Source organism: Cinclus cinclus, chromosome Z (assembly GCF_963662255.1).
Source record: "Cinclus cinclus chromosome Z, bCinCin1.1, whole genome shotgun sequence".
NCBI lineage: Eukaryota > Metazoa > Chordata > Aves > Passeriformes > Cinclidae > Cinclus > Cinclus cinclus.
Genome location: NC_085084.1, coordinates 40,289,341 through 40,314,244, shown reverse-complemented (window position 1 = coordinate 40,314,244; position 24,904 = coordinate 40,289,341). Strand labels below are relative to the sequence as shown.

Sequence of the window (24,904 nt, the reverse complement as noted above, 5' to 3'; positions counted from 1 at the left end):
CTAAGCCCCAGCCCCTTCCCAATAAAAGGCAGCAGCTTTGCACATTGCCAGTACACAGGGTTTGACAGTGTGCACAAGGATGATGATTCATTTGGCAATTTTGAGGATGTATTTAATTCTTCGTTGTTCAAAGACCTTTAACTTTCTGGGCAAATGTAGTCTGATAAAGAGATTTCAGTATATTGGATGCTTGTGTTCTATCCTGTATCTCTCCCCACAGTCTTAACAATTGCCTCTTCTTTTCTTCTGACAGCATCAGCACTGTTAAATCAAACCAACCTGGCACCCTGCTTACAGCCCCAGCTTGGGGAGTCACATGAGCATGGAAAAGTCCTGGTTTACATTAACCCTTCCTCACAAGTCTCATATTTCCTGAGAAAAATTCAGTATCAGAGACCCCATGCTTACAGCCCTATATACAAAAAAAAAAAAAAAAAAAAAGAAGAAGAAGAAATCAACTGCTGAACTCGTGTTTTGCTAGGTTTTATATTTCTGAAGCAAGGTTATGCTTTTGTAGGACTTGAGTTCAATTAACTTTTTGAAGGTATGATTTGTCAGCCTTAGTGCTTCTGTTTTCCCCCTTCCCTCCTACTACTGCCCATAAGTCTGTTTCTTCTCCCTTTTGTCTTGCTTCCTTCCAAGCTGCCCTTTCCTCTCCCCTTTGCATGACTGGGGAGTTTCTGCTTGCTTACTGCTGTACTGTATCTACCTGCATGTTTAGTGTGACACCACTTCATGGAAGGTGATGGAAGGATAAGGGGGGTCCTTTCACTTAAGACCTCAGCATTGGTACTGCAAAAGTAAAAACCTTAAGCTCTAGAAAATGTGTGAAGTTTTAGATACATATTCCCCCTAATTTAAAAAATATAATTATGCCAAGCCATCTGTTGCTGATGTAAAAAAAGATGTAAATAGATGATACATAGAGTATGGAGTGTCACATGAGTGCTCCATCTGCTATGGGGAAAGGCACCACTCCCCAGCAACAACACTGGGTGCTGAAGTGTAATCCAGCATTTGGAGCAGCCTTAGGCTTTCCAAAGGCATAACCAGATCCAAAGGCTGACCCAAAAGATAAACAACTCAAACAAGAGTGGATTGGTAGATCTCTATATATCAATCTTTCATCTCTTGTTTTTCTGACAAGTAGCAATAGTGGCTTCATTGAGGACAGGGTAAGTTTACCTTTATGCTCTTATTTCAGACTCTTTGCAAGCTCAGGGATCTTGCTCTCCTTACTCATATTTCCAAAGTTTAACTGGCAGACAGGAGTCTAACAAGCTGTGTCTCTCTACTTAACAACATCAGAACGTGCCCACAGTACCAGAGTAATGGGGCAATGAATTAGCAAATGAACTGCAGCTCTGATGAACATGAAGTAGTGGGCATGGGGCAACAGCAGTCCTTGGGTGCTGACTGATGAACTCCATGTCGGCTGTTGCCACTCAAGAAGAGACCCAAGAGCTGCTATGAATGTTTTGGTGCGTTCAGCAGTGGTTAGAAAAGTAAATAAAACATTGAGAATTACAAGAGAGGTAATAAAGATCAATTAATCCTCTAGTGCGTGTGACTGGAGAATACTCAGTCTTCTTCACCGTGAGCCCTCCACCTAGTTCTGGCCTCCCCATCTCAAAATAGGTGGAGTGACAGGACAGAGAAGCTGGAAGTAGAGCATAGTTCTCTGCCTGGATGCAGCAAGGGTACTAGGATCCTTAAACTGCTAAACAGAGAAGGTATATCAGAGATCTTAAAAAACCAGGACTCTGATGGGAGATGTGACAGAAAAAACACCGCTTCTGATGCCACCAGGTGTGCGTGACATCACAGGGAGTTAACAGAGCATAGTTTCTAAACTCAGCAAAAGGATGAGCTGCTTCACAAGACTCAGTTACCCTCTGCTGACAGAACTGGTGATTTAAAGTTTGTAGAGTTTCCCAAAGCTTCTAAACAAACCTGTGGCACTAGTTACATAAGAACTGATAGACATGGAAGCCTCAGAACAGCCTCCAAAAGTTCCCAAATGCTTGTTAGCAGTAGATGGAAGAAGATCTTTCATCATGCCATACTCTTTTCCGATGTGTCTGCTGCTGTCAGCCAGGGAGCTGTATTAAATGGCTCCACAGTCTCACCAGCCTTGAACAAGCAGTTTTGCAGAATCTGGTACCATGTTTCCAGCTTGCAACAGATTTGGGACAAAAAAGGAGAGCAAACCAACCCAGCAGGAAGCACTGATGGGTTGAGAAAACAACCTTAATTCCCACAGTATCGTCAGCCCTTCCTTCCCAGGTTTCTCTTGGATGGGTGTGAGATAGATGCCTTTGAAGGGCAGGCTTTTCCCTTGGGGGCATAGCCCCTACATGAAACCCAGAGATGGGGAGAAAGGCAACAACACAGAGAGCAGGGTAGGTCATGGTGGGTGGCCCCTTCAGGGCTAACTACCCTGTGATCCCCCCCTGTTACTGAAGGAAAGAAATGTTATCCAGTCCAGGGATGGAAGGTGAATCATTCCTCAGGGACATAATTGAGCATTCCTCTTTCCTTTCAGATGTTGGAGTGTATCATCCAGCACATCTTCATATCCAAAGAGGCCAGGAGGCTTCACTTGAAGGGTAGAGCAGTACAGAGTTTTTCACCTCTGAACATGAAGGTGATGTCTGACTCAACAACAAGGATTTTCACAGCAAAAAGATGAACAGAAGATACCTGACAAGAAACCACCTTCTGGGAGAGGGGCAATGGGGTGAAAGGGGATACCCTTGTGATCTCTGCCTTGCCCAAAGCCAGGGCTTCTTGCTCCAGTGATGCTGGGGAAGACACAGTTACATCAAAACACCCACTTCTGGGGCCAAGGCAGCTGTTACCACTGGCATGAAACTTCCCCTGTGCTACCAAATCTGTCTGAGAAAGCAGGATACACATGGGTTTTGGAAACAGCAAAACCAGGTACAAAAAAACCTGATCTCACCAACTTGGCACCAGCCCAAACATCTGTCTGGTCCAGACAAAGCCTGAGTTTTGCTATTGCTCAAAATAAAGTACCACAAAAAACATTTTCTGCCTTTTAAAATCTGATTCCTTGATCATAGGGGGGGGTCTAATTCTACCTTTGGTGGGAAGGGTATGATCTGCTCTTGCATCTTGCTCTTGCATCCTTATCAGGTAACAAATGGTCCCAGCCGAGTAGATCATGAAAAGCCTAATGCAGACCAGCAGGAGGTAAATGCAGTTTGTTTGACCATGCAAACTGTGAGGTTTGGAAGTTCAAGATGGGACCAGGAACTGGTGCCAGCCGAGTTTGCCCCCCACCTCAATCTCCATAGCCAAAGCTCAGCTCTTTCTGCGGATGTGGAGCAAGAGCAACAGCGCAGGAAAGCCTTTATCCTCCCTGTCCCTGTCTGGAAAGCTGCTTCTCAGAGGTACAAGCCAGCAGCTGAGAGGCAGCTGAGCTGCCAGTGCTCAGAGAGCATTTAGGCACGTGCAGACTGGCTGTAACAGGTCCCCTCCTGCTTTTCACCTTTTACAGCTTCTTGAGAGGCCTGAATGGCCCTAATTTTGCATTTATGTCCTTTTCTCTGCTGAGCAAACAAGCAGGGCCTTGTCTCCACCAGACTCCTCCACCCTTTGTTGGCTGCCTTTCAGTTATCTGCCTTAGTGCATTACAGGCAAATATTTGCTCTGTGGTCTCAGACACTACCTCACTCCTGTTTGCCCAGGTTCTCACTTCAGTGCCTTGAACATTGTGCTTATTACACCCACAACCTGGGGTGACCAAGTCACAAGGACACAGCTTGCTGTGCACTGCTGTCCTCTGTGGCCTCCTGCCTTGCCTGTGTGGAAAACACACAGGTCAGAGATGTCCAGGCTGCCAAACCCACCGGCAGTCTTTACAAAGTGTGTCCTTGCTGGGGGCTGTACCAGCCATGCCTTGCCCACCAGTAAGCACAGGGAGGTGACCAGAGGGGGCAGATACCATGCCTGCTTTTTGTGAACCTCTGTAAATGCTAAGTTCCTGTGTCAAAATGTGCGGTGACTACAGTCTGCTGCAAGCCCCGAGTCTTGAAGTCTCATCTTTTTCACTCACCTTGTAAACAGAGCAGTCACTTGGGAGGGCTACATTTAATCGTTTAATTATGTGTGTAGTCTTTTTCCATTGAGCTGTGTTCCCATAAGGACATGCAAGCCACATAAAATTATTAATTGTGACCATGGGGAGTGCTGTGCATGAAACAGTCTGGAAGGCCACTTAAGTCTCCTTGTCTAGGCAAAATTGTCCAGTTAGGGCAGATACAGGTTCATCCTTCCAATGATTTTCTCAGTGGTCTGCACATTTGTGACTGGGTACCACATACTCCTCCTGGGAAAGCACTGACTTAGACCTTAAGGAGCAAGAATAAAATGAAGTTCCCTGTTGTGTTCTGTTTTGTTTACTTTTTTTTTTTTCACCTGTCCTAAGCTCACAGACCTTCCAGAAAAGCTCAAAAGTCCTTCCAGACCCTTTGTGTTGCACAGCAATGGGGCAAAGACCCCTAAAGTGCTCTCTATGTATTCTGATAGCAAAGATGGCCCATTCTGCATCTGGAGAAGTTTAGGCAGGACTAACACCAGTGCTAATGTAGATCCTGAAGACTGTTAGAGTGAAGCAGCAGCTTTGGAGAAGGCCCACATGGTTTTAATTTGGGAGGTACCAGGGAAGAGCCACACACCCAAAAGTCAGGCTGCAGCAGTTGTACCAGTCACAAGCCAGATGGACACATTCTGCTGTGGGACACCTGCTCCAGGGAGGCACTGCTGCTGTTGCTGCAGTGGCATGGAGCAGTCAGAAACAGCACAAAATTGTACATATTGTACATTGTGCACTAGTGCAACTGCCAGAACTACAGTGACCAGTTCTAGCAGCCATGGATCTACTCAAGAAGGAGGGATTTGCCTTCCTGGAGCTTCTTGCAAGGCTGATGTGTGCAGAGAGGAATCAAAGTATATGGTTTTAATAAAAAAACACCAGCATTAAATTTGTCAAGTTCTTCTGTTGAAGTAATTTGTCTTTCTTTCTAGCCAGAATACTCACACAGTCAACAGAGAAAAACAGAAAGTCTCTCCTGGTATTGTCCATCAAGTAGCTCAAGTAGCAATGCTAATTTTGAAAGTAGAAGGGAAAGGGAGTGAGGTCAAGAGGCAATTGCCCATTGATCCCAGCTGCATGGCACAAGGCAGACACTCCCCTGGGCCCTACTTTGCAAGTCTGTCATTTCCAGAAATGACAATGAGTCACATTTGCCCCATGTCTCATTTAAAGAAACTGAAAGAATTAACTGGTAAGGCACTGGGAAAAACTTGTTGTGAGTCATGCTCTCAGAGCCACAGCTGCACATGCACATGGCTATTCCCAAACTGCAGCCCATGGTCAAAAATATCCCTTAAAATCTCCAGAACCTGCAATGAGTGAGACTCCAGCACCTTCAGAAAGCCAAGACGGAATCCAAGGGGGATATTGAGGGCTTAAGATGTTCAGTGGCATAATGAGATGTTCAGTCATTTGTGTAGCTGTTTTTGGCTGGGTTTGTCTTTACCCACAGTGTGATCTCAGGTAGCCTGGAAACAGGCTTCAGAGTAGTTGTTAAGACAGCATTTTGTCCAACACCCACAGCCATTCTGTAACAGAGACATTATAGATGAGAGGGGAGAGCTGTTAATTACCTGAGATCAATGAAGCTGGCTTAGCACATAGAGTTAAATCTCCATTTCTCCTCAAAAAGTTACAGTGATGAGAGAAAGATGCTGGAATACATTTCTTCCCAGTCAGCTCTTACTTAATCTGAACTGCAAATGCTGGAGAGCTTTGGCCTGTGGCAAAACAGCAGAGGTAATCTGGTACCTCTGTTGTGCTTTCTTAATTACCTTCAAGTTTTGGGTTTTCTAAAGCATGCTTTGGAGAATAGCAACAAGTCTTCCCATGCTAGTGTTTTGCCCCAAAGTATTTACATTAGTCTCAATTTTGTGTAATTTTCTGTCTGGGATTTTCCTTCATTCTCTCCCCTACTTAAGCCTGCAAAACACAGAACCCAAAAAGAAGGGAGATCCAAGACCTCCCTAGAACCAAGGTGCAAATCCACAAAGCCCACACAGTTTTTAAGGCCACATTCTTTCTGAGACTTTACCGTAGCCCTGCTGAGCCCAGGGAAGCAAGGCTGTGCTGAACCTGCAGGTTCATGGGACTCACCTTAGGCAAAGGCTCCCACCCTTCTACAGTTGCAGTTGTCAGTCAGTTTGTTAGTTCACTGAACTGAGATTTTCTGCTTTTGTACATCTACAGGTGGAACTGTGGAGGATAACATGGTATGCACTCTCTCTGTCCTCTCTTCAGGGGGTGTATTCAGTTTGCTGCACAGCAAAGTGCCTACACACACCTGGGCAGGGAAGGCAAAGAGAGAGGGAGGGGAGCTGGGAAGGCTGCCAGCCACAGCCTGAGGGAGCAGATGGAGATGCAGTGTTAGGGTTAGAGAAGTGCAGTGAGTGGGAGGCACCAAAGAAGAGCTCAGACATAGAGAAAGGATGGAAACAGGGTGGAAAGGAAGAGAAAGTTCTCTTTGCGACTGTCTGTAGGCATCAGGAATTCCAGCACATCGGGAGGTTGCATTTGGTTTACACGGCGAGGTTCGGGTGATGGGGTCACTACAGAGATGGCTTCTGGGAAGAGCTACCAGAAGCCTCTCCCACATTCAACAAAGCCAATGACAGATGGTTCCAGGATGGACCTGCCACTGGCCAAGGCGAAGAAACTCAGAGATGGTAATAATGATGCTGTGATAACATCTTGAAACAGGAAAAAATGTTATTGTGAAGACTTAACTGAGAAGAGAGCTAACTGAGTTAAAACTGAGTTAACTGAGAACTGGCCAGAGAAGAGAGGAGTGAGAATATGTGAGAGGGACAACTATGCAGACACCGAGAGAAGGTGAGGGAGGAGTTGCTCCAGGCGCCAGGACTGTGTCTCCCCACGCTGGAATAAGTGGGTTCCTGAGAGGAGGCTGGACCAGGGTCCCAGCAGGGACCTGCAGACCCATGGAGAGAAGAGCCCATGGTGGAGCAGGTTTCTAGTAGAGCTTGTGACCCCTGTGGGAGACCCACACTGGAGCAGGGGAAGGACTTCTCTCCCTGAGGAGAAAGCAATGGCAGAAATAACATGTAATGAACTCACTATAGCCCCCACTCCCCATCTCCCTGCACCACTCATGGGAGGAGGTAGAGAACTGGGAATAAAGTTTAGCCTGGGAAGGTAGGAGAGGTAGGGAGAAAGTGTTTTTAGGAATTGTTTTACATATTATCTTGTTCTGATTTTGACTGGTGGTAAATTCAACCCAAGTGAAGTCTGTTTTGCCCATGATGGTAAGCAGTGAGTGATCTCTGTTGTCAGCTCCTAAGCCTTTCCTTATGTTTTCTGTCCCCGGTCCACTTGTGGGGGGAAGTGATAGAGCAGCTTTGGTGGGCACCTGGCATCCAGTCAGGGCCAACCCACCACAAAGGCCCAGCTGTTTGATGAGGAATAGAGTAACACAGGGGCATGGCTATTCTATTGTAGAGCACAGGCCATGTGTAGCTGGAAACCTGTGGGGTAAGATCTGCTTAAGGCCTCTCAAGCAGATGCAAGCAGTTGCAGCCAAAAAACCCCAAAATCCATTTTATATTCCTTTCAGTGACCCCTGTAGCTCAGGGCCATGGATGACTGAGCTGTTTGATATCCTGCTTCCTGTGGAAACTGGACCTGTTGTACCAGGTCCTAAGGAAAAGAACTGACCAAGAAAATAAGCAAAGGATGAAGATTTGAACCCAGGCATACCTACTTCAGGTAGTGTGGTGTTCAGAGCTGCTGCTGTGTTGGAGGTTATATGGTGCTGTGGCTACAGGTGCACAGATGCTGCCAGGTCAGAGCAGAGAAGGAGCCCTTTTAACTCAAAATTATGGGTCAGAGAATGGCCAACTCCAGGTGCCTCCACAGATTACTAAAATCTACAAGGTGATGGTCAGAAATTATGTACTCTGGCTGCCTATGTGCCTTCTTCTGGCAAGAATCTCCTGGTCTGGGTAACTGGATACCTGAAGAATGAGCTTTGAGACACCCTCCAGAATTCAACCATTACGATGCATTTACACGGAGCAGTCATATCATGGGGCGTGACATGTATCCAAGGTATCTGTCACTGGCCTTTGCAACTTTAGAATCTCAGAAATTAGGCCTCCAGCCCTGCCCAATTTGCTGGCCACAAGCTGATATCCATCCAAACACCTCCTTGAACTGATGAAGCCATCACTTACAGTCATTAACTCTCCACCTGCCCTGAAGCTGGGTCTTTCTGGGGCTGACCTTTGAGAGTTGTAGCAAGAATGATGAAAGCATAAATTTCAAATTTGGCAGAATGGCTCAGATGATGAAACATCTGCCCAAATTTTGTAATTTACACTTCCTGACCTACTTTACAGTTGGTGGGGGGAAGCCCAATGCAACTTGCATGTCATATCTTCCACTTAGCTATGTCACACCAGAGAAAGAGAAAACTTTGAAATTACGATAATGCAGCCAGCTTAAGATGAAACAGAAAGTAACCAGAACCACATCAGGACAAGTGAGAGAAGTTCACAGCTTTTGTGTGTCACCTGCTATTTGACTTCAGACAACTGATGCAGCTGCCAGATCTTTCTGAATGGCCTATGCCAGAACCTCAGTCCCTCTGGCTGAAGGAGAAAAAATAATAGGCTGTGAGAGCACCAATGGGCCTTTGCCTCCCTTAGTCTGGAAGATGTGCAGGGCCCAGGAATAAACTGTGATCTGCTGTTCTAGGTCAGGACTGTAGATTAAGACCTGTGCAACTGTTTTAACTGCGGTTAGAATTGTGTAAGGGCTGTGTCTGTTTCACTCTTGCAAGGAACCCTGAGACAGAGGGAGAAGAAGAAGAAGGGACAGTCTCAGAAGAAAAAAGAAAACCTGAACACAATCCTGCAGGTTATTCAACTAGTGCAAAGCACCCACTTTTTTCCACACCCTCTGGATAATAAAGCACAATCAGTCTCAACTATCTCCTTCCTGAGCACTTCTGAAGGGACCATTCTGAGGCACTCAGAGCCAGAGGAACTTGAAGCTTAAAGAGAACAAGTAGACTGGTTCCTATCCCACATACTCAAGACATTTTTCCTATGCTCTTAAATTCAAATTGACCTAGAAAATTAACAGTACCCTTAAACATCTATCAAATCATTAAAGGCACACTCCATTTTGTTGTTCTACTTCCCCTCTGCGATTAATTTGGAAATCATGAAGATTATTGCAACAGTGCTACAGCGTTTCCCATGAAGAAATCTGTCTTTATTGGAAATCGGCAAGGAATGGTCTGACTGGCATGTGTGAAACACAGCCTGAAGCCATGCACAACACAGGGATTAAAAGGCATTAAACAACTCCCAGAGCACTGGAGGAGGCACGGTTCCCATTTAGAAGTCACAGTAATCCTACACCAAACTGATTATGTGGTCATGAACCTAAGTGCCAACATACAACAGCTCCAAGTGTGCTTACAGCTTCCTTCCCCTCCCCTCCCCCAGCTTTGTCATGCCTCTGAAATCCTACCATTCGTTATCTCAGAGCAGAAAAAAAAAAAAAAAAAAAAAAACAACCACCCCAAAACATTCCCTCTACTGTTTCTTCAGTGCCAGACCCGGAACCCACGCTCTGCAGAGAGAAGACAGGGTCCAGCTGTGTGCCGGCGTGCGAGCTGGCACCGCCAGCGCCGCGCTCCTCCGCTCCCACTTCAGCTTGGCATCCCCGCAGCATTCCTGGTGGGGCTTGGCACCCACTCCGCCCAGCCTCACTGCTCCGAAAGGACGTATCCGGAAGGCAGGGCTGCCTTCCCAGAGCACGGGAGCTTCCAGCCGGGAGCTCAGCAGTGTTTTCAGCACGTGCGGATGCTCACCGAGCAGCTCTCCTTCGGGAGCACGACAGGATGTATCAGCGTGCGTAAGAGCACTGATCACAGCAAAGAAAAAGAAACACCTTATTTCAACAGATTCGCTCCAGATGTGGTTCAGAACAGTTCCATTTGCAAAAAACGTTTTACTGTCACTCGTTCTGTTGAACCACAGAAGTCAAGAACATGGGTCACTGGAGACCCATCCCACAGTGCTGATGACTCCAGTCAGCTTTTCTTAGCAAGGGCCTGAAACCTGGTATCATCACACTGTGTCTCTTCTCCTCTATTGCTCTTTATAAAGGTGCAATTTCTGAGTTACAACTTCGCTCATATATATAGGGAATATATACATATATAGGGAAGTTATCCCGAAGAGCAACATTTTTGCAAGAAGAAATTCATCCCTCCTTGCACTTCAGTATATTGACATAGTCAAAGGAAGCAGTGTATCAAACGTGATTTAAAAGTACTTCTTAAAAGCTCAAATCACTGTGATTTAAGCTGACTTTTTAATTTCTTGCTGAAATAATAAAAAACACAGCCAAAAATATGAATATAAAGCAGTTTTAATTTTCCTCTAGATATTTATATCAAAGAAATAATACTCATGTCCAAGTACTGTACATATAATATCTTCCTTATAAACTCTGTAGTTTAAAACACATGTACAAAATTGCACATTGCAGTTTGCAAAAAATCATAAATACATTTTTGCATGTAAACAATTCCAGCACAAGGATCAATGTTATACATTCCAAAATGTCTAAGTGTCTGCTCACAAACAAAAATAAACAAAAACCCCACTGTGATCTCCATAAAGGTCCTAATGTTACAAATCAATCATTAATAGATTTCTAACTGATGTACTACACACAGGGATACATAAATGAGCACAAGGCAAGTCGCCTTTTAGTCATAAGTACTTAAGACAGAGGCTTGGAATACAATCCTGCTGCCATTTAAACCCACAGTATCCATCCCACAGGATTTAGTGGTAGCAGCATTGAGTTAATTTTTCCAAGATTGCTAATTGCAGTATGCCTTACTTTAAATTCTCAAACAAGTTGGCTACCACTGAACAGTAGGAATTTTAAAATTATTGTAAACACAGTTATCACTGTTGTATATTCAGTAAGTTACAGTATTCTCCTAAACACATCACTAAATTAAGAAAATGTTTTACATTTAATCAAGTGCAAGATGCCCACTAGTATTGTCCACTTTGTCTCAGAAATAAGTAGTTTGAATATAATACAATTAGTAAAAGTAATGTAAAGAAATTACAATGGACATAATCCTCAGTTGTATATTATTAAGCCCTGTAGCTTGTTTACATTTTAAAAAATCACCACATCAGAAAAAAGCTCTCAGAAGTGTCCTTTAAAACCTCCCCTGACCAAATCCAGCAAATGAGTAGCTACTGAATTATGTTTCACTGCTATCTCCATCTGTGTGCAATGCCCTTGCCAGCATACCTATTTGAAGACTTCCCAAAATCAATCAGGTTTAAAAAGGTCCATGACATCCATACAGAGCTACTTGTTTTGTTGTCTGTTTTGCGTTGCTTTTGTGTGTTTTTTTTTTTTGTTTTGTTGCATTTTTTGTTTTGTTGGGGTTTTTAAAATCTATTCCCATCTTTATAAAATTCTACCAAAAGCAGAGATTTTTCAAGGGTTTCTCAGAGGCTTCCTCTGTGCCAGCTAACTTAGTAAGGCAGAGTAAGAAGGTTCACATAAACCCAACTTAAAAAAAACCCAAGAAAGGATGTAGGGAGACACCCACCCACCAACTAGTTGCATGTAGGCTGCTGGAAGAGCAAAGCCCAGTTTGAACTTCTCTGCTTCTACCTTTCATTTTGAAGAGCCATCCTGAAGAAGAAAGTTTCAGCGCCATGCCTGAAGGCTTAAGAAGAACCAACTTGGATTGAAGAACTGTAGGAAGCAGCAGTTTGCTCACATTTCTTTTGGACAGAAAGAGAGCTTGGAGATGGTGGTGGTGACACAGCAAGAAGGGGATTCTTGCCCTTTACAGTAAATCCCTTTTTCTGTTAACCAGCATGTGGCATGAATCCCAGTAAGGACCACAGAGCTTGCATGATACTACCAGCGGCCCCAGCCCATGACCTTGCAAAGTATTGTGATTATAGTAATGCAGATCATTAAGAGTTTCCTGCATCATAGAAGCTCAGCAAGAAGCAGAAACCACCAAGGGTTTTCAAAGCTGGGCCCTATTGCCCAAGAGCTCTCCTTTATCTGATAGGAGTTAGTTCCTGTGATAAACTGATAGAAAGACACACTGCACAAAGACTGATAAATTTCATCTTTCCCTGTCTTCACTTAACTGGAGCTACTCCTTTCTAAGGGGATCTCTTTTGAGTATACAAGACTAGCCATCACAACCACCACACAGTGAGGGCACATGTGCGGTCCCCCAAAACCTCAGAAAGATTTTTCATTGTAGGCAGAAACTGCAGGAATAAGCCAACTTTATATGAGCCACTACAGGAAAGAGAAACTGGAAGAATGTGCTACAACTCCACAGATGGAAAAACACAGGGAGCTGAAGAGCTACTTCACCAAATGACTTATTCAGCAATACAGACCCAGCTGCCTTTCCTGGTAAGATGCTGCATAGGGAGTCTAAGAATTACCTTCACATATCATCAGCTGGAGGTAACCTAACAGATTGAGTTTTAAGGCCAAGAAGGACCAGGGCCCTTCACAGCAGAATACCCCTGGTACTGCCACCTCTTAATCACTCTACCCTTCTCCCCCTTCTCCCCTTTTGACCTTAAGAAGCCAGTATACCTGTTCCTGATTTAGAGTGGGAGTGGCAAAATTGAATGGCTAAATTTTGGTGTGCGAGAGGCCTATGCAGACTTGCCTATCGTTTTGTATTTAAAAGTCAGGAATTGCACAATAGTATATTGCAACATTTACTCCCTTCCCTTTGTCCAGTACAAAGTAGCAAAGCACAACCAAAGCAAAATCACTGTTGGGAGTGTTTAGATTGATGGCTCACATGTCAGAACTGCACTGAGCGCCTCTGTAATTAACAGCACTTCGCAACAAAGCAAAACAATTCTCCAATATATACTTGCATCGGACCTTTTGTTTCAGGTTTGGTTTTGATTCTGTGGGTTTTGGCTTGGTTTGACTTTTTTTTTTCTTGGGGGGGTGGGAGAATTAACGAAGTCTGAATGTTTAATCTGTTACATGTGGAGGAATGCTCAAGGGACTTGCAAGAACTTGTTTTGCTGCACATTGAGCAACACCACATGGCAAAGCCTTGAAATTAGAGCAAATGCTTGAAGACAGGGCGTAGCTGCCTTTTGGAGCTTATCCCTCATGGGCTGTATTTTATTAGAGAGCAGACCTTTGCATCACCAGTCAGCATGCAGACCTGGGCTTTACTTGGTGACATTTCAGTATGGTTGTTGCCATGGCTTTAAATAAATAAGTGTAAGTGTGAAATCACTAGTCATCAGGCCAAACAGGGAGGGGCAGTTTCCAAAGAAGAGACCTTCAGAAGACACTTATGCAGTAATAACAAAACAAAGTAAGTTAAAAAGCATTCTGAAGTGCAGTCCTAATTATCCGCCACTTAAACATAGAACAAATTTTACCATTAAATACTGTTTGAGAGATAAATATTACTTTTTCCATTGATTAATTTTATTTTTTGCCTTCCTGGTGCTGGTAACTTCGATTATCATCTCTAACTATTACCAGTGGGAAAAGGAATAAAACTGTAAACTTTCTTAGACATTACTGGCCTGCTGGGAAAGTGGTATCATACCACATGGACATCCTGGCTGGTGCAGTGATTTCACTGATGGGGTGCACACAAAGACTGTCAAAAATCACAAGGATTTACAATACTATTCTAGTAACTGGCACAAAGTGATTTGGATTGATAAAAACACTTTGGCAGCATTTTAGGAATCCCTGTTCTGAAGGTGTCATCTTGCAGACCACAAATAGGTGTCCTAGCTACTTAAGGCCATAACTTACATGGCATTATATAAAATAAGAACATGTAACTCCCTAATGATATTTCCCCACTATTTCTGTCACTCTCCCATGAAGGATGTTGAAAGACAGAATGGTAAAAGTTGGAAAAATCCAAGAATTCAAACTCTACTTGTGATGAACAGCAAGTTATAGATCAGTATCTTCTACTGCTCTCTTTCAATAGGTGTTACTATGGAAAAAGGAGACTATCCAAAATACATTCTCTGGAAGAGCATACTAACTTTATTTGACACAACTCCATTGCTTGCGTCCTGCATTACAAGAAAATCTGAAGATTTATGAAACAGAGATGTGGGAAAGATTGTCAGGTTTAGTATGTTATCTTTCAAATTACTCAGCATGTACCAGAAGACTATATTTAGTCAGTCAGTCAGTCAGTCAGTTAGTTAGTTAGTTAGTTAGTTTAAAACTGTTAGTTCTTGAAGGTCAATTTTCTATATGAGGTGGGAGGGACACAACCCCTGGGGCAGTGGGAAGCTTTCTGAAGAGGACAGAAAATGGCATCAAACAGCTCCTCAGAGTTCAAGCTATGGGTCATGATTTTTCACCTGTTCAGTCCATTGTTTAAAAACAGGGATGCAGTGAGAAGCCCAACTCTTAGCAGCTTCAGCTCTCTTCATCTATGAGAGAAGTAATACCACAGTTGTACAACCACTTATTGTAATTGAACAGTTGCAAGACATGCTTAAAGGTACTTATCAGAAAGGTTCTCAAATTTATTAAAATAAATTTTTAGGTAAGAGTAAAACAAGATTCAACCTAAGAAAGTAATTGAACTTGTAAAACCAAAACAGAGACTGCAACCAAAGATTTTTTTTCCTCCCCCTTGTATGGAATGGTAGTCTGTTACTGATCTCCAGCAAGACACCTCTCCAGAGGGGCATGGACCCTATTTAGGTGACTTATAATTCCACCCATACTTGGTTCTTAAGCAGTGACAGTAGTAGTAAATCCAATCAGCAGTGTGCTAAATGTCAGAATCTAGCAGTGTATTAGTGCACAGTGGACTGGTCATATCTATTATCTCCATGTCAGCAAGGCTTCAAACCCAACCATCACTTCAAAGCATTCTACAGAGATCTAATTCTTTAGCCAGAATATTTAGCCAGAACACTTACTCCTTAATCTATTGCAGACCTTGTTTGTTACTAGTGCTAGAAATTGAGAGCAAAGCTCAACTTACAGCAAGCTATGCTATGGATAGAGACTTTTTGACAGCAGACAAAAAAGCAAATATCACACAGGCAATTATTTAGGGTGACTCCTTTGAAACATTATTTATGATAATCAACATTTCACCTTATAGTAAACTACTACACATGAACTGCAGCACTTCAGATAACATTAAGGCTAAAAGTGACTTCAAAATAAGTTCTCTTTTTGTGCTAATTTAGCACTGCAAGACTTGACAGTCCTCCAATTTGACTGGAAATCTAAAAAAAATCACCTTGTGATCACACATAGAAATGCAGCTTAGTCTTCTGGAAGAATTTGACCACAACAAAAGCATATGAAAAACCCCATCATGTACTGTTGCAGCTAAGAAAAACAGTTCCTTTGGCCATCCCCTTCTCTATGCCTTCTGGTGTCTACGCTCAACACTCTTGACATGCATTTGCAGGTATTTGTGCTTCAGGAGAGTTAGTTCATAAAGGCTGGAATTGCTCTTTCTTCACTTAGTCCTCACGGACTTGAGAGGATACCACACAAGCAGGACTCCAGCACAAGAACTCATGTCCCCTGCAGACACAAGATCAAGATTCAGAGTTTTTACATCAGTAGCACACTTCTGTCGAGACTACTCAACTGAAAGCTGCATTTCAATACACAGCTCTGGTGTGAAGACACAGATCCTATACTGGCGTCCTTCCTCCCCACCACTGTTTCCCCAGTGGGACCCTTCAAACACAAACAAAGCAAGGCATTCTGATTGACCCCTATGAAGCCAACTGGGATGTTTCAACATCCAAGCAGACATCTGGTTTGTGACTAGGTTGATGCAGAAAGTAAGCCTTCAGATATGCAACAGCTTAGGAAAAAAGAGCTTCTGGACTAAAGCAAACTGCAAGGATCAATGCCCATAGCAAGGCAACAGAATGGTACCTCAGAAAGCTACTCTCATAGTGATTTATGTGTATACATTTCTAGACTCTTCTAGCAACACACAAAAACCAGCAGGTTCTCTGCTGTGTACTCACTGTTGCAGCATTTCTCAGAAACCTATGTTCAGAGCTTGTCACACATGACCAGTTCATGGAGAAGTTGCTTCTGTCCCGCCTCCAAGCTACTGAGTCGTTATAAAGAGAGACATTTCATAGCACAAACGGCTGCAAGACACTTCATAGGATAAAAAGAGACAGATCTCTGAAATAGGATAAAAAGGGACAGACCTCTGAAACACTGGAGAGGAGTAATTATGAATTACTAAAACCTCTTGTCTCCCACAATGTACGGTAAAGGCCTACGTCTCCATATATTCAGATTTAATTCAACACCTTCACAGTAAAGTTGCACAATGTGCAGCAAGATTAACAAGTTTCTTACAAACTTCAGATTCTGCACTTCGTCACAGGAACATTTATCATTCTCCATCAGATACACTACACCCTGATGCTACTCCACAAGAAGTGACTGTGGTGTGAAAAGGATGAGTTAACATTAGCAGGATAATTATACACTGTGAAAGGTTTCTGTCCAAGCTTTTTTTTCTGCTGATACAGGTCTTACCAAATACTGGAAGAGGCAAATCACTGATGGACTTTATGGTCCACCTCTGCTGGAAGACGAGCAGTCATTGCAGAGAGTAGCGATCAAAAGAAGTGACCAGCAAGTGTCAAAACAGGCTAAGAACTCTTCAACACTCATTCTTACAGTAAAACTTCAAACAAAAAAACTGGAAAAATGGAAATGGTTTTGTACAAATCAACTATATACACAGATATACCATACTCCAATTTGTCTACTTGCTAAACATAGAAACTTGAAGAACCAAGTAAGGAAATAGCAAAATTATCCAGCAGCAGTTACAGCTGCACATATGAATGCACAAACAAAAATGCTTTTCCTTTTTTGACTTGCACTCCAGAAGCAGGACACATAAAATGCATCAAAGAATGACTTACATTACAAGTAGATGGCTTATTTTTCTCTTGCATATTGATCTCAGATATAGAAAAATTTTCTCTAAGAAGCTGCTGGATTCTGATAGTTAAAACTCCTGTTATAGCAGCCAAGGTACTATTTTCAGCACAACTAGTAATTCACCTGGCATGCACCTGTACTTCAGACACTATCAAACAATACTATTCAGTATTTTGGGAAGCATCAATGACTTATACAACTGATTAAAAATTAGTTGCCAAATAAATTTCCACTTTTAACAGCCGTAAACTGCAGAATGCCTCAGGGCTTAACCTGGGGAGGTCACTCCTTTGTCAGAGGTGAGACAGAAAGTCAATCAGATATTTAATGCAATGAAGGATGCCTCATGACTCTTCCTTTTGTAAAGACATAAATACAAACCAAGGTAACAGAGAACTGTTGTAGAGCCACCAATGATCTCAAATAGTGCATGACATTCAGTAGTGACTACTGATATGCAGTGAAGAGTCCAGATATGTTGAGATATTTACCTTTTGGAAGACCATCAAAGTCTTATAACAGAAAACTTGACCACCACCACCAGAATCGCTCCTCACCATGATCAGGACTTACCAAGTCCAAACACCTATGCTTCTCAAAGTATGCAAAGTATTTGCTCCTGGGAAGGCTCTCTAAGCATAACAATTGGGCTCAACCTGGAATCACAATAAAAGTTTTAAGAACAACTCATCAGATGCCTGGACCTGTCTGGAGATCTTGTGATTCCAACAGACACTGGAGAACAAACCAATCAACTTTCCTAGCAATGGCATCATTTGAGTCAGTGTTATCAGAGTAACTTCCTTGCACTCACATCAAGCTGGGGCAGATCTGACGGGGGCTCCACTCTCTGCCCAAGGAAGGAGTGAACAAGTCTTCTCTTACTGAAAACATTCCCCCTCCTACTTCCCAAGACAGAAAAGATCTGATAACAATTCAAATAAATCAAAGCCATATATGAGTTGAACTGTTTTGCTGTAGCACCTAAATAAGAAGGCACTTCACATCTAAACCAAGGTATCGGTTCGAGCACATTCAAAAATTGCTGGCCAAAAAACAAGATGTGCATCCAGCATCCAAAAAGCATCCAGCAAGCAAAAAAACACAGAGAAGGAGACTATTTAGTCTCCAGAGCAGTTTATACCTGGGGCAAAGAAACAAAGAGGGATGTTTATTTGTCGTGGGTTCACATCTGGAACGAAAGCCAGATAGGAAGGACATGAGAATAGCCTGCAAATCAAGTCATGTAGCATGAGTCTTTGCAAGGACTAGCAAACAGTGTGCACAAGTATAACAAAGCATGAAGTTTTGAAGGATGAAGAAAAATGCTAAAAAACACTGAGCTAACAGTAAACATAACTGTTTTATTTTGGGGTTTTAATTTTTTTGTTTGCTTTTTTTTGGGTTTTGCTTGGTTTTTGTTTTTTTTTTTTTTCCTTGCAGTAACACACAGCCAACTTGCTTGGAGTTACTGAAAAGGAGCTACATGGATGCAAATCACAGAAACAGTCTGAAAAATTTTCACCTGGTATCTATCTTTTAACATCTCACAGTGACCAAAGTTTTTGGCAGAAAATCAAAACCTAAAACACATATTCATTTTAACAACAAACTGAAGAAAAAAAGGCAGACAAAACAGAGAAGCCATATTTAAAGATTCAGGAACACTGCAGGGCTAAAAGTCAGAGTATGGATACATTTTAGAAGACAGCAACAATCAAGTCTGACAGCTGCAGCAGGTAAGTACTTCCGAGTATTTTTATATTGGTTTAAAGTGTTAGGTGCTTAGGCATTCCACTAAAGTATTTGCAAAAAATGCAGCAATCTCTAGCACAACCAGTCCAAGCAGGAAAAAAAATCCAACCATCTCAACACTATTCTCAAATTTTGGTCATGTCAATGTTAGATCCTATTTCTAAGCCTAAATGCCAGATTAAAGAAGGTATTTATGAAGGTAAACAATCACTCTACAGAAAACACATTTCTTTTCGACGACTCCACTACCAGAACAGTAGCCTGTGGCAGAGAGCTGGAGCTGCCAGCCTCCCTAGTAATCTCTCATCAGTCATCAGAGTAAGAGAGCTGGCCTGTCACCACTTCTACCACTGAACAGATGTCAGCTAGAACAGAAAGCAGGCTATCAAAGAAATTACCACACGAGGTCTTTGAGATGCTGAGTGCAAGACTGCTCCTGCAGAAAATTCAAAGTCATGTGAGGTAATCTGGGGTGGTTTTCAGCTTTAACATTACCATGCTGAAAAGGGGATCTCAATACAACCCTGTTAGACTATAGTCCACTACAGCCTTGCCCATGTCTGGGAAGGGGAATTGCAGTGATTTCCCATGCCTTACAGATCCCCCATGTCGCTTGGATATTGCTAATTTATTACGACCAGAAATTATGAAATAAAGAAGTATTGCACAGCTGCATTTATCATTGTCCTGTGTACCTAGCCCTACACTCACCAAGACAAGGATCAAAGTAGAGATGTTCACCCCTGTAATTTTTACAATTTTTTTCCAGGATTCCCTAAAAAAACCCCTACCTCATTACATTTGCAGAAAAGTATCACACATCTACCAGGTAGCATTACCTCTCTCACTAAGGAAAAGTGTTAAGTGTGGGGAGGGGAAAGAAGTTTTTTATCAGTTTCTCCAGACTTGCAGCATCTTTGCAGATGGGTGATGATTACCAAAGTAAAAGCTGTATTTTTCACCCAATTATATTATAACAGGCAGTGCTACAGACTGTATGCAATATGGTTCAGAATGCCCCTAAGAAGTCTTTAAACCTTTGTAAAGATCAAAATATTTTTTAATCTGCTCACTAGTATTTCTAACAGCAGAATGTACTGTTACAGGCAATCATTTCAACCACCAAAAAAGGCTCTGGTGACATGATCAAACAGTTATACAACGATTAATATGGCTTCTACCTCATTTGCATATACATTAAGAAAAGAAATATCCTCAGAGCCATCTCAGCTACAGTAACAGCGTAACTACGCATTCTCATATAATTTCATACATGTGCCAGGAACAACTATGCACTAAAAGGAAAAGCTCATACACCTGATTGCTGCAGCCCAACTTTCCGAACAGATAGCACTCACATATCCCCAATAAAAGCATGAAAAAACGTGAGTCTATCCCATTCTTATTGGATTTCAAACCATCAGCTGTAGCCTTCAGAAGAGGTAAGAGATGTTTACCAGCTCCTGAGAGGCTTCAACAGATCTGAGCAATTGCTGTTCACATAGAGATGTCTATGCTCCCCTTGGCTCCTCATATGATTACCCCCTTTCACCAGCTGGCACAGACACATATCCCCATGAAAGATTTGCCTCTGAGTTCAAGCAGAGTTTTTTAGCACAGTTTCAACGAGGGAAGAAGGCCCCACACTGCAGCTGGATCTGCTCAGGAGAAACCCTGCCTTCCTCCCCGCAGCGGTAGGGCCGGCCCGCGGCCTCCGCACGGCAGAGGGGGGATCTTGTGGCGAGGTGACCGTCACTCTCGGACAGACCCTTCCCCCCGCACCGCACCGCACCGCACCGCACCGCTGCCACAGGGCTCGGCAGCGCTGCGCTGGCGCCTACGCCCGAAACAACACAGGTGCAGCACAAGCACGGAAGGCAGTGGCGCCGAGCACGGGACCTAAAGCTTTCAAAAACTAATTGAGGATTATGTCTAATCAGAAGAAACAGTTCCTTTGCTATACTCTTCTACTAATAAATTCTCGACAAAGAAATAAATCACACCAATTCTTCCCTATCAGAAAAAAAAAAGAAACACTTCACGTTCTAGCATTGACTCTTTCTGTCCCTAGAGTATTGCAGAAAGTTTCTTTAGAACAAAGTAGACCAAGAAGCAAGATATACAGATTTCTACTGAAAAATAAATCTAGTTCTCCATAATATTTCTGTGATTTATTCAAACAGAATACAATGGAAGTTTCACCTTTACAGCTAACCCACCCCAAATCTGAGCCCTTTTCTGTATAGCACTGAATTGTTATTATGCTATGGAAAGAGCACACACTACTGGAATGTACACAGTGAAGGAAAAAAAAAAGTTCTTTTTGCCACAGTAACCATTTTCTCTACTAACGTGTTATCTAGAAAAATAAGGTCTAGGCAACGTCCAAAAAGTGTTCAAGTTTCAATAAATAACTATCAATGCCCCAAGTTTGCACTGGCACAAGAAATATGGAGCATACAGGTTTAGAAAACTATTTTCCTATGACTGAGTCAGCAATGCATTTCAATCTGCTTAAGATTTACAACAAAAATCATTTCCCTCCAGGGTTCGATTTGAAAATCAAAGCCATGTAAGTGGAAGAGCACCCACACAGCTGCCTTAACTCTCAATGGCAAATTAAAGCTCTAGAGAAAGACAGTATTTTAAAAAAGGTTCTTTATCAATACCAAGAAAATATACATAGCCATATTATGTTTTAAATATATATATATATACACGCACATCTTTTCAAAAACGATTCTGGCTATTTTTCTTTAAGTTTGAAAAGCTTATCCATTGCTATACAGTTCAGTAAGGTGTATTAGGAAACACACGTTTTATATCCCCCATGAAAATAAAGTTGAATCTTTCTGTAAACAGTAATTTTCTTATTTTCGGAAATCTCTACAGACCTCAAGTACTTCACTGAAAAATTAACAACCACCGGCCCCAGAACCACCCACGGAGACCCTCGCTGCTGAATGCGACATCGACAGAACTCGGGAAACGCTTAGCAACACCCGGCTCCCGCAAAAAAAAAAAAAAAAACAAAAAAAACAAAAAAAACAAAAAAAAAAAAAAAAACAAACCAAAAAAAACCCCCACGCCTTCTCCGGGCGCAAATAAATAACATTAATAATAATAATTATTAATAATAAAAATAATGATAAAAGCAGAATGGCGGCGGCAGGCGCGCACCTTGGCCCGCGGTGCCCTCGGGCGGGCCGGGGCCGGGGCCGGAGCCGGCGGGGTGTCCCTCCTTAGCAGGCGCTGGTCTCGGGCGCGGCGGCGGCCGCCTCGGGGGGAGCCTCCCGCGGCTGGGCGGCTGCGTGAGGAGGAGGAGGATGCCCGGCGGCGTTGATGTGGCAGCCGGAGGAGAGGTGGCTGCGGACGCGACCCTGCAGCTGGGTGACCTGGGCGCGGAGGAGGTTGGCGGTGGCGGCCAGCTCGGCGTTCTGCCCCTTGAGCGCCTTCACCTTCTCCTCCAACCGGGCGATGCGCTCCAGCTTCCGCCGGCGGCACTTGGAGGCGGCGATGCGGTTTCGCAGCCGCTTGCGCTCTGCCTTCAGCCGCTCCTGGCTCTCCGCGTCCAGCGGCGACAGCGACGGCGGCGTCGGCGCGCTGCTGCCGCCCTCCCCGCCCGCCGACGGCGGCACCTCGGGCACGGTCTGCGGCTCCTCCAGGGACCGCGCCGGCGGCAGCCGGCCGCTTCCCAGACCCGCCGCTCCGAAGGCCAGGCCCGGCGGCGGCGGCGGGGCGGAGGCGGAGGGGTAGGCGCTGCCCGAGGGGCTCAGCGGCCCCGCGGGGTTGAAGCCGCTCAAGTTGGTGTAGACGGCCGGAGGGTCGGCGGCGGCAGCGGCGGGGGCTCCCGGTGGCCCCGGGCGGGCGGTGCAGCAGGGTCCCGGCGCGGAGAGCGGCGGCGGCGCCGCCAGGAGCTGGTTCTGCTTGTGCAGGTCGGCCAGGGCCTTGACGAAGCCGTCGGCGAAACCCTCCTGTTCCTGCGTCACCGGCTGCCGGTAGAGAAACGGCCCCGCCGCCACCGCCCCGCCGCTCCCCGCCCCGGGTGCCGTCGGCCCCGGGCTGCCGGCGCCCAGCCCCGCGCCACCCTGGATCAGCAGCTGCTCCAGGTCGGCGGCCGGCGGCAGCTTCAGCAGCGGCAGCTCCGCAGCCGACCCCAGCGCGGCCTCCGGGCCGCCGCGGGCCCCCGCCGCCCCGCCGCCGCTGGCCGTCTCCGCGGAGCCCGCGGTGGGCGGCGGGGCGGCGGCGGGTGGCGGCGGCAGCAAGCGCAGAGCGGCCGCGCTTCCGCGGGCGCCGGCGGGCGGGCGAAGGGCGAAGGGCCCGGGGAGCGGCGCGGGGGCGGCAGCCGGCAGGTCCCGCTTCTTCCCGGCGCCCAGCAGCAGCTTCTGCCCCGCCGCCGCTTCGGCTCCAGGTCCGCCGGCGGTACCGAAACCCGGCAGCGGCACGAAGTCGGGAAGCAGCTCCAGTCCTTCCTCGGGGTAAAACGGCGCCTCCATCTTCACGGCGGATCGCCCGCTACGCCCGCCGCTCATGCTGCCGCCCTCGCCGGCCGCCGGCGGCTCCGGCGCGGGGCGGGCCGGGCTGGGCGGCTGCTCCGCGGGGCCGGCCGCCCTCGGCTGGCAGCGGGGACTCAGCCGCCTCCCGGCGCCGCCGGACCCGCGCCACGCCCCGGGCCCGCTGCCCGCCCCGCCGTCGCCGCCTCCCTGCGGCCGCCGCCGGTCTCCCCCGCCCGCCGGGCTTGCGCGGAACGGCTTCCCGGTGGGGTGTCCGTGGGGAGCCCGCGCTGCTCCTCCTTCTCGGAAACTCGCCCTGCGGCTGCGGTGTGGCAAAGAAAGGCAGTGCCGGGGCCTTCGTCCGGGAACAGGGGTGTTTCTCGGGGCCGTCACTCCGGCCAGGGGAAGAGTCCTGCAGGAGGAAAGCGGGCAGGGGCCACGCGTGGCGGCTGCTGAGGCAGGTGCTGGTGCGTTCGGTCTGTGACGGATGGGCACAAGATTGTGCAGGTGTCGAGGACTAATGATTCCCGACTACACGGTGCTGGGAAGTGTGACGGGGAAGTGCTCGGCCATCAGGAAACGTGCCAACTAGTCAAACTAAAAGACTCAGAAGATGGACATGAATTTGATGTGGCCTTTATTTCTTGGGAAAAAAAATAAGAAAAAGCATTTGAAACATCCTATATATATATATTCCCACTTTTTCAAAATTACTGAAACGTGAATAGCATTTTTCAGTTATAGGGGTTGTATTTATTTGTTATCATTACTCAAGACAATTGCCTCTGCCATACTCCAAGTTTCTGAAATTCTTATAGGATGAGGAAATTTATTTCCACCCAGTCTTTCATAAATCCTTCTTGCTTCAGGATTTGTAAAATCCCTGCCAAAGCTGCTGAAAGCTCTCATTTAAGTCTTTAAAATCAGCTTGCTGACTGATGGTCTCAGTGACTCATGTACACATTCACCAGATCTCCTCATCTGTGATGGACCCCCTCAGTTAGGTGTCCCCTTCTCCAAACTGCTCATGCTTTCATGCCTTCTCCCCAGGCATTTCCTCCCTACATATCAAGACCATGTGCCTCTTCTCACAGTGGCTAGTGAAGCTGCTGAGCTCTGCTCTTAGCCCCACGATCTGTGTGACCACGCTGTGCCTCCTCACTGCCTAGGTTCATTCCAAAGCCAGCAGTGGAGAAGATGGACAGTGGTGTCAAGTCCAGGACTTTGACTCAGAATCCCTCTTCAGGTCCATAGGAGAACTGGAGTCTAGGTGCATTGACTAAGGCCTTAATGACCTTGGCTCAAGTACTTTGGGGCCCCCAACTCTTGCTTATGGGGCAAGAGCTTCTTTTTAACACATCCCAGCACCTTCAGTCCCTGCCTGGCTGTGCCAGAGGTGTTGCTCTCTTCAGCTCCATCTCCTGGGTGAACCTTGGACCTGTGTTTGCAGTTCTACTCCTGGCACCATCTCCTGCTGCTCCTGTCTGAATTACCTGGGTGGACCTTGTACCTGGTTCATCACCTA

At 45.3% G+C, this 24,904-nt stretch overlaps 1 protein-coding gene across 1 annotated transcript; it reads right to left on the bottom strand.

Moving 5' to 3' along the window:
- Positions 1–21,611: 21,611 nt before the first annotated feature.
- LOC134056971 (transcription factor JunD-like) lies at positions 21,612–23,418 on the bottom strand. The gene has a single exon (XM_062513935.1). The coding sequence runs from the start codon at positions 23,416–23,418 to the stop codon at positions 22,129–22,131; it is 1,290 nt and encodes a 429-aa protein (XP_062369919.1). The 3' UTR covers positions 21,612–22,128.
- Positions 23,419–24,904: the final 1,486 nt, after the last annotated feature.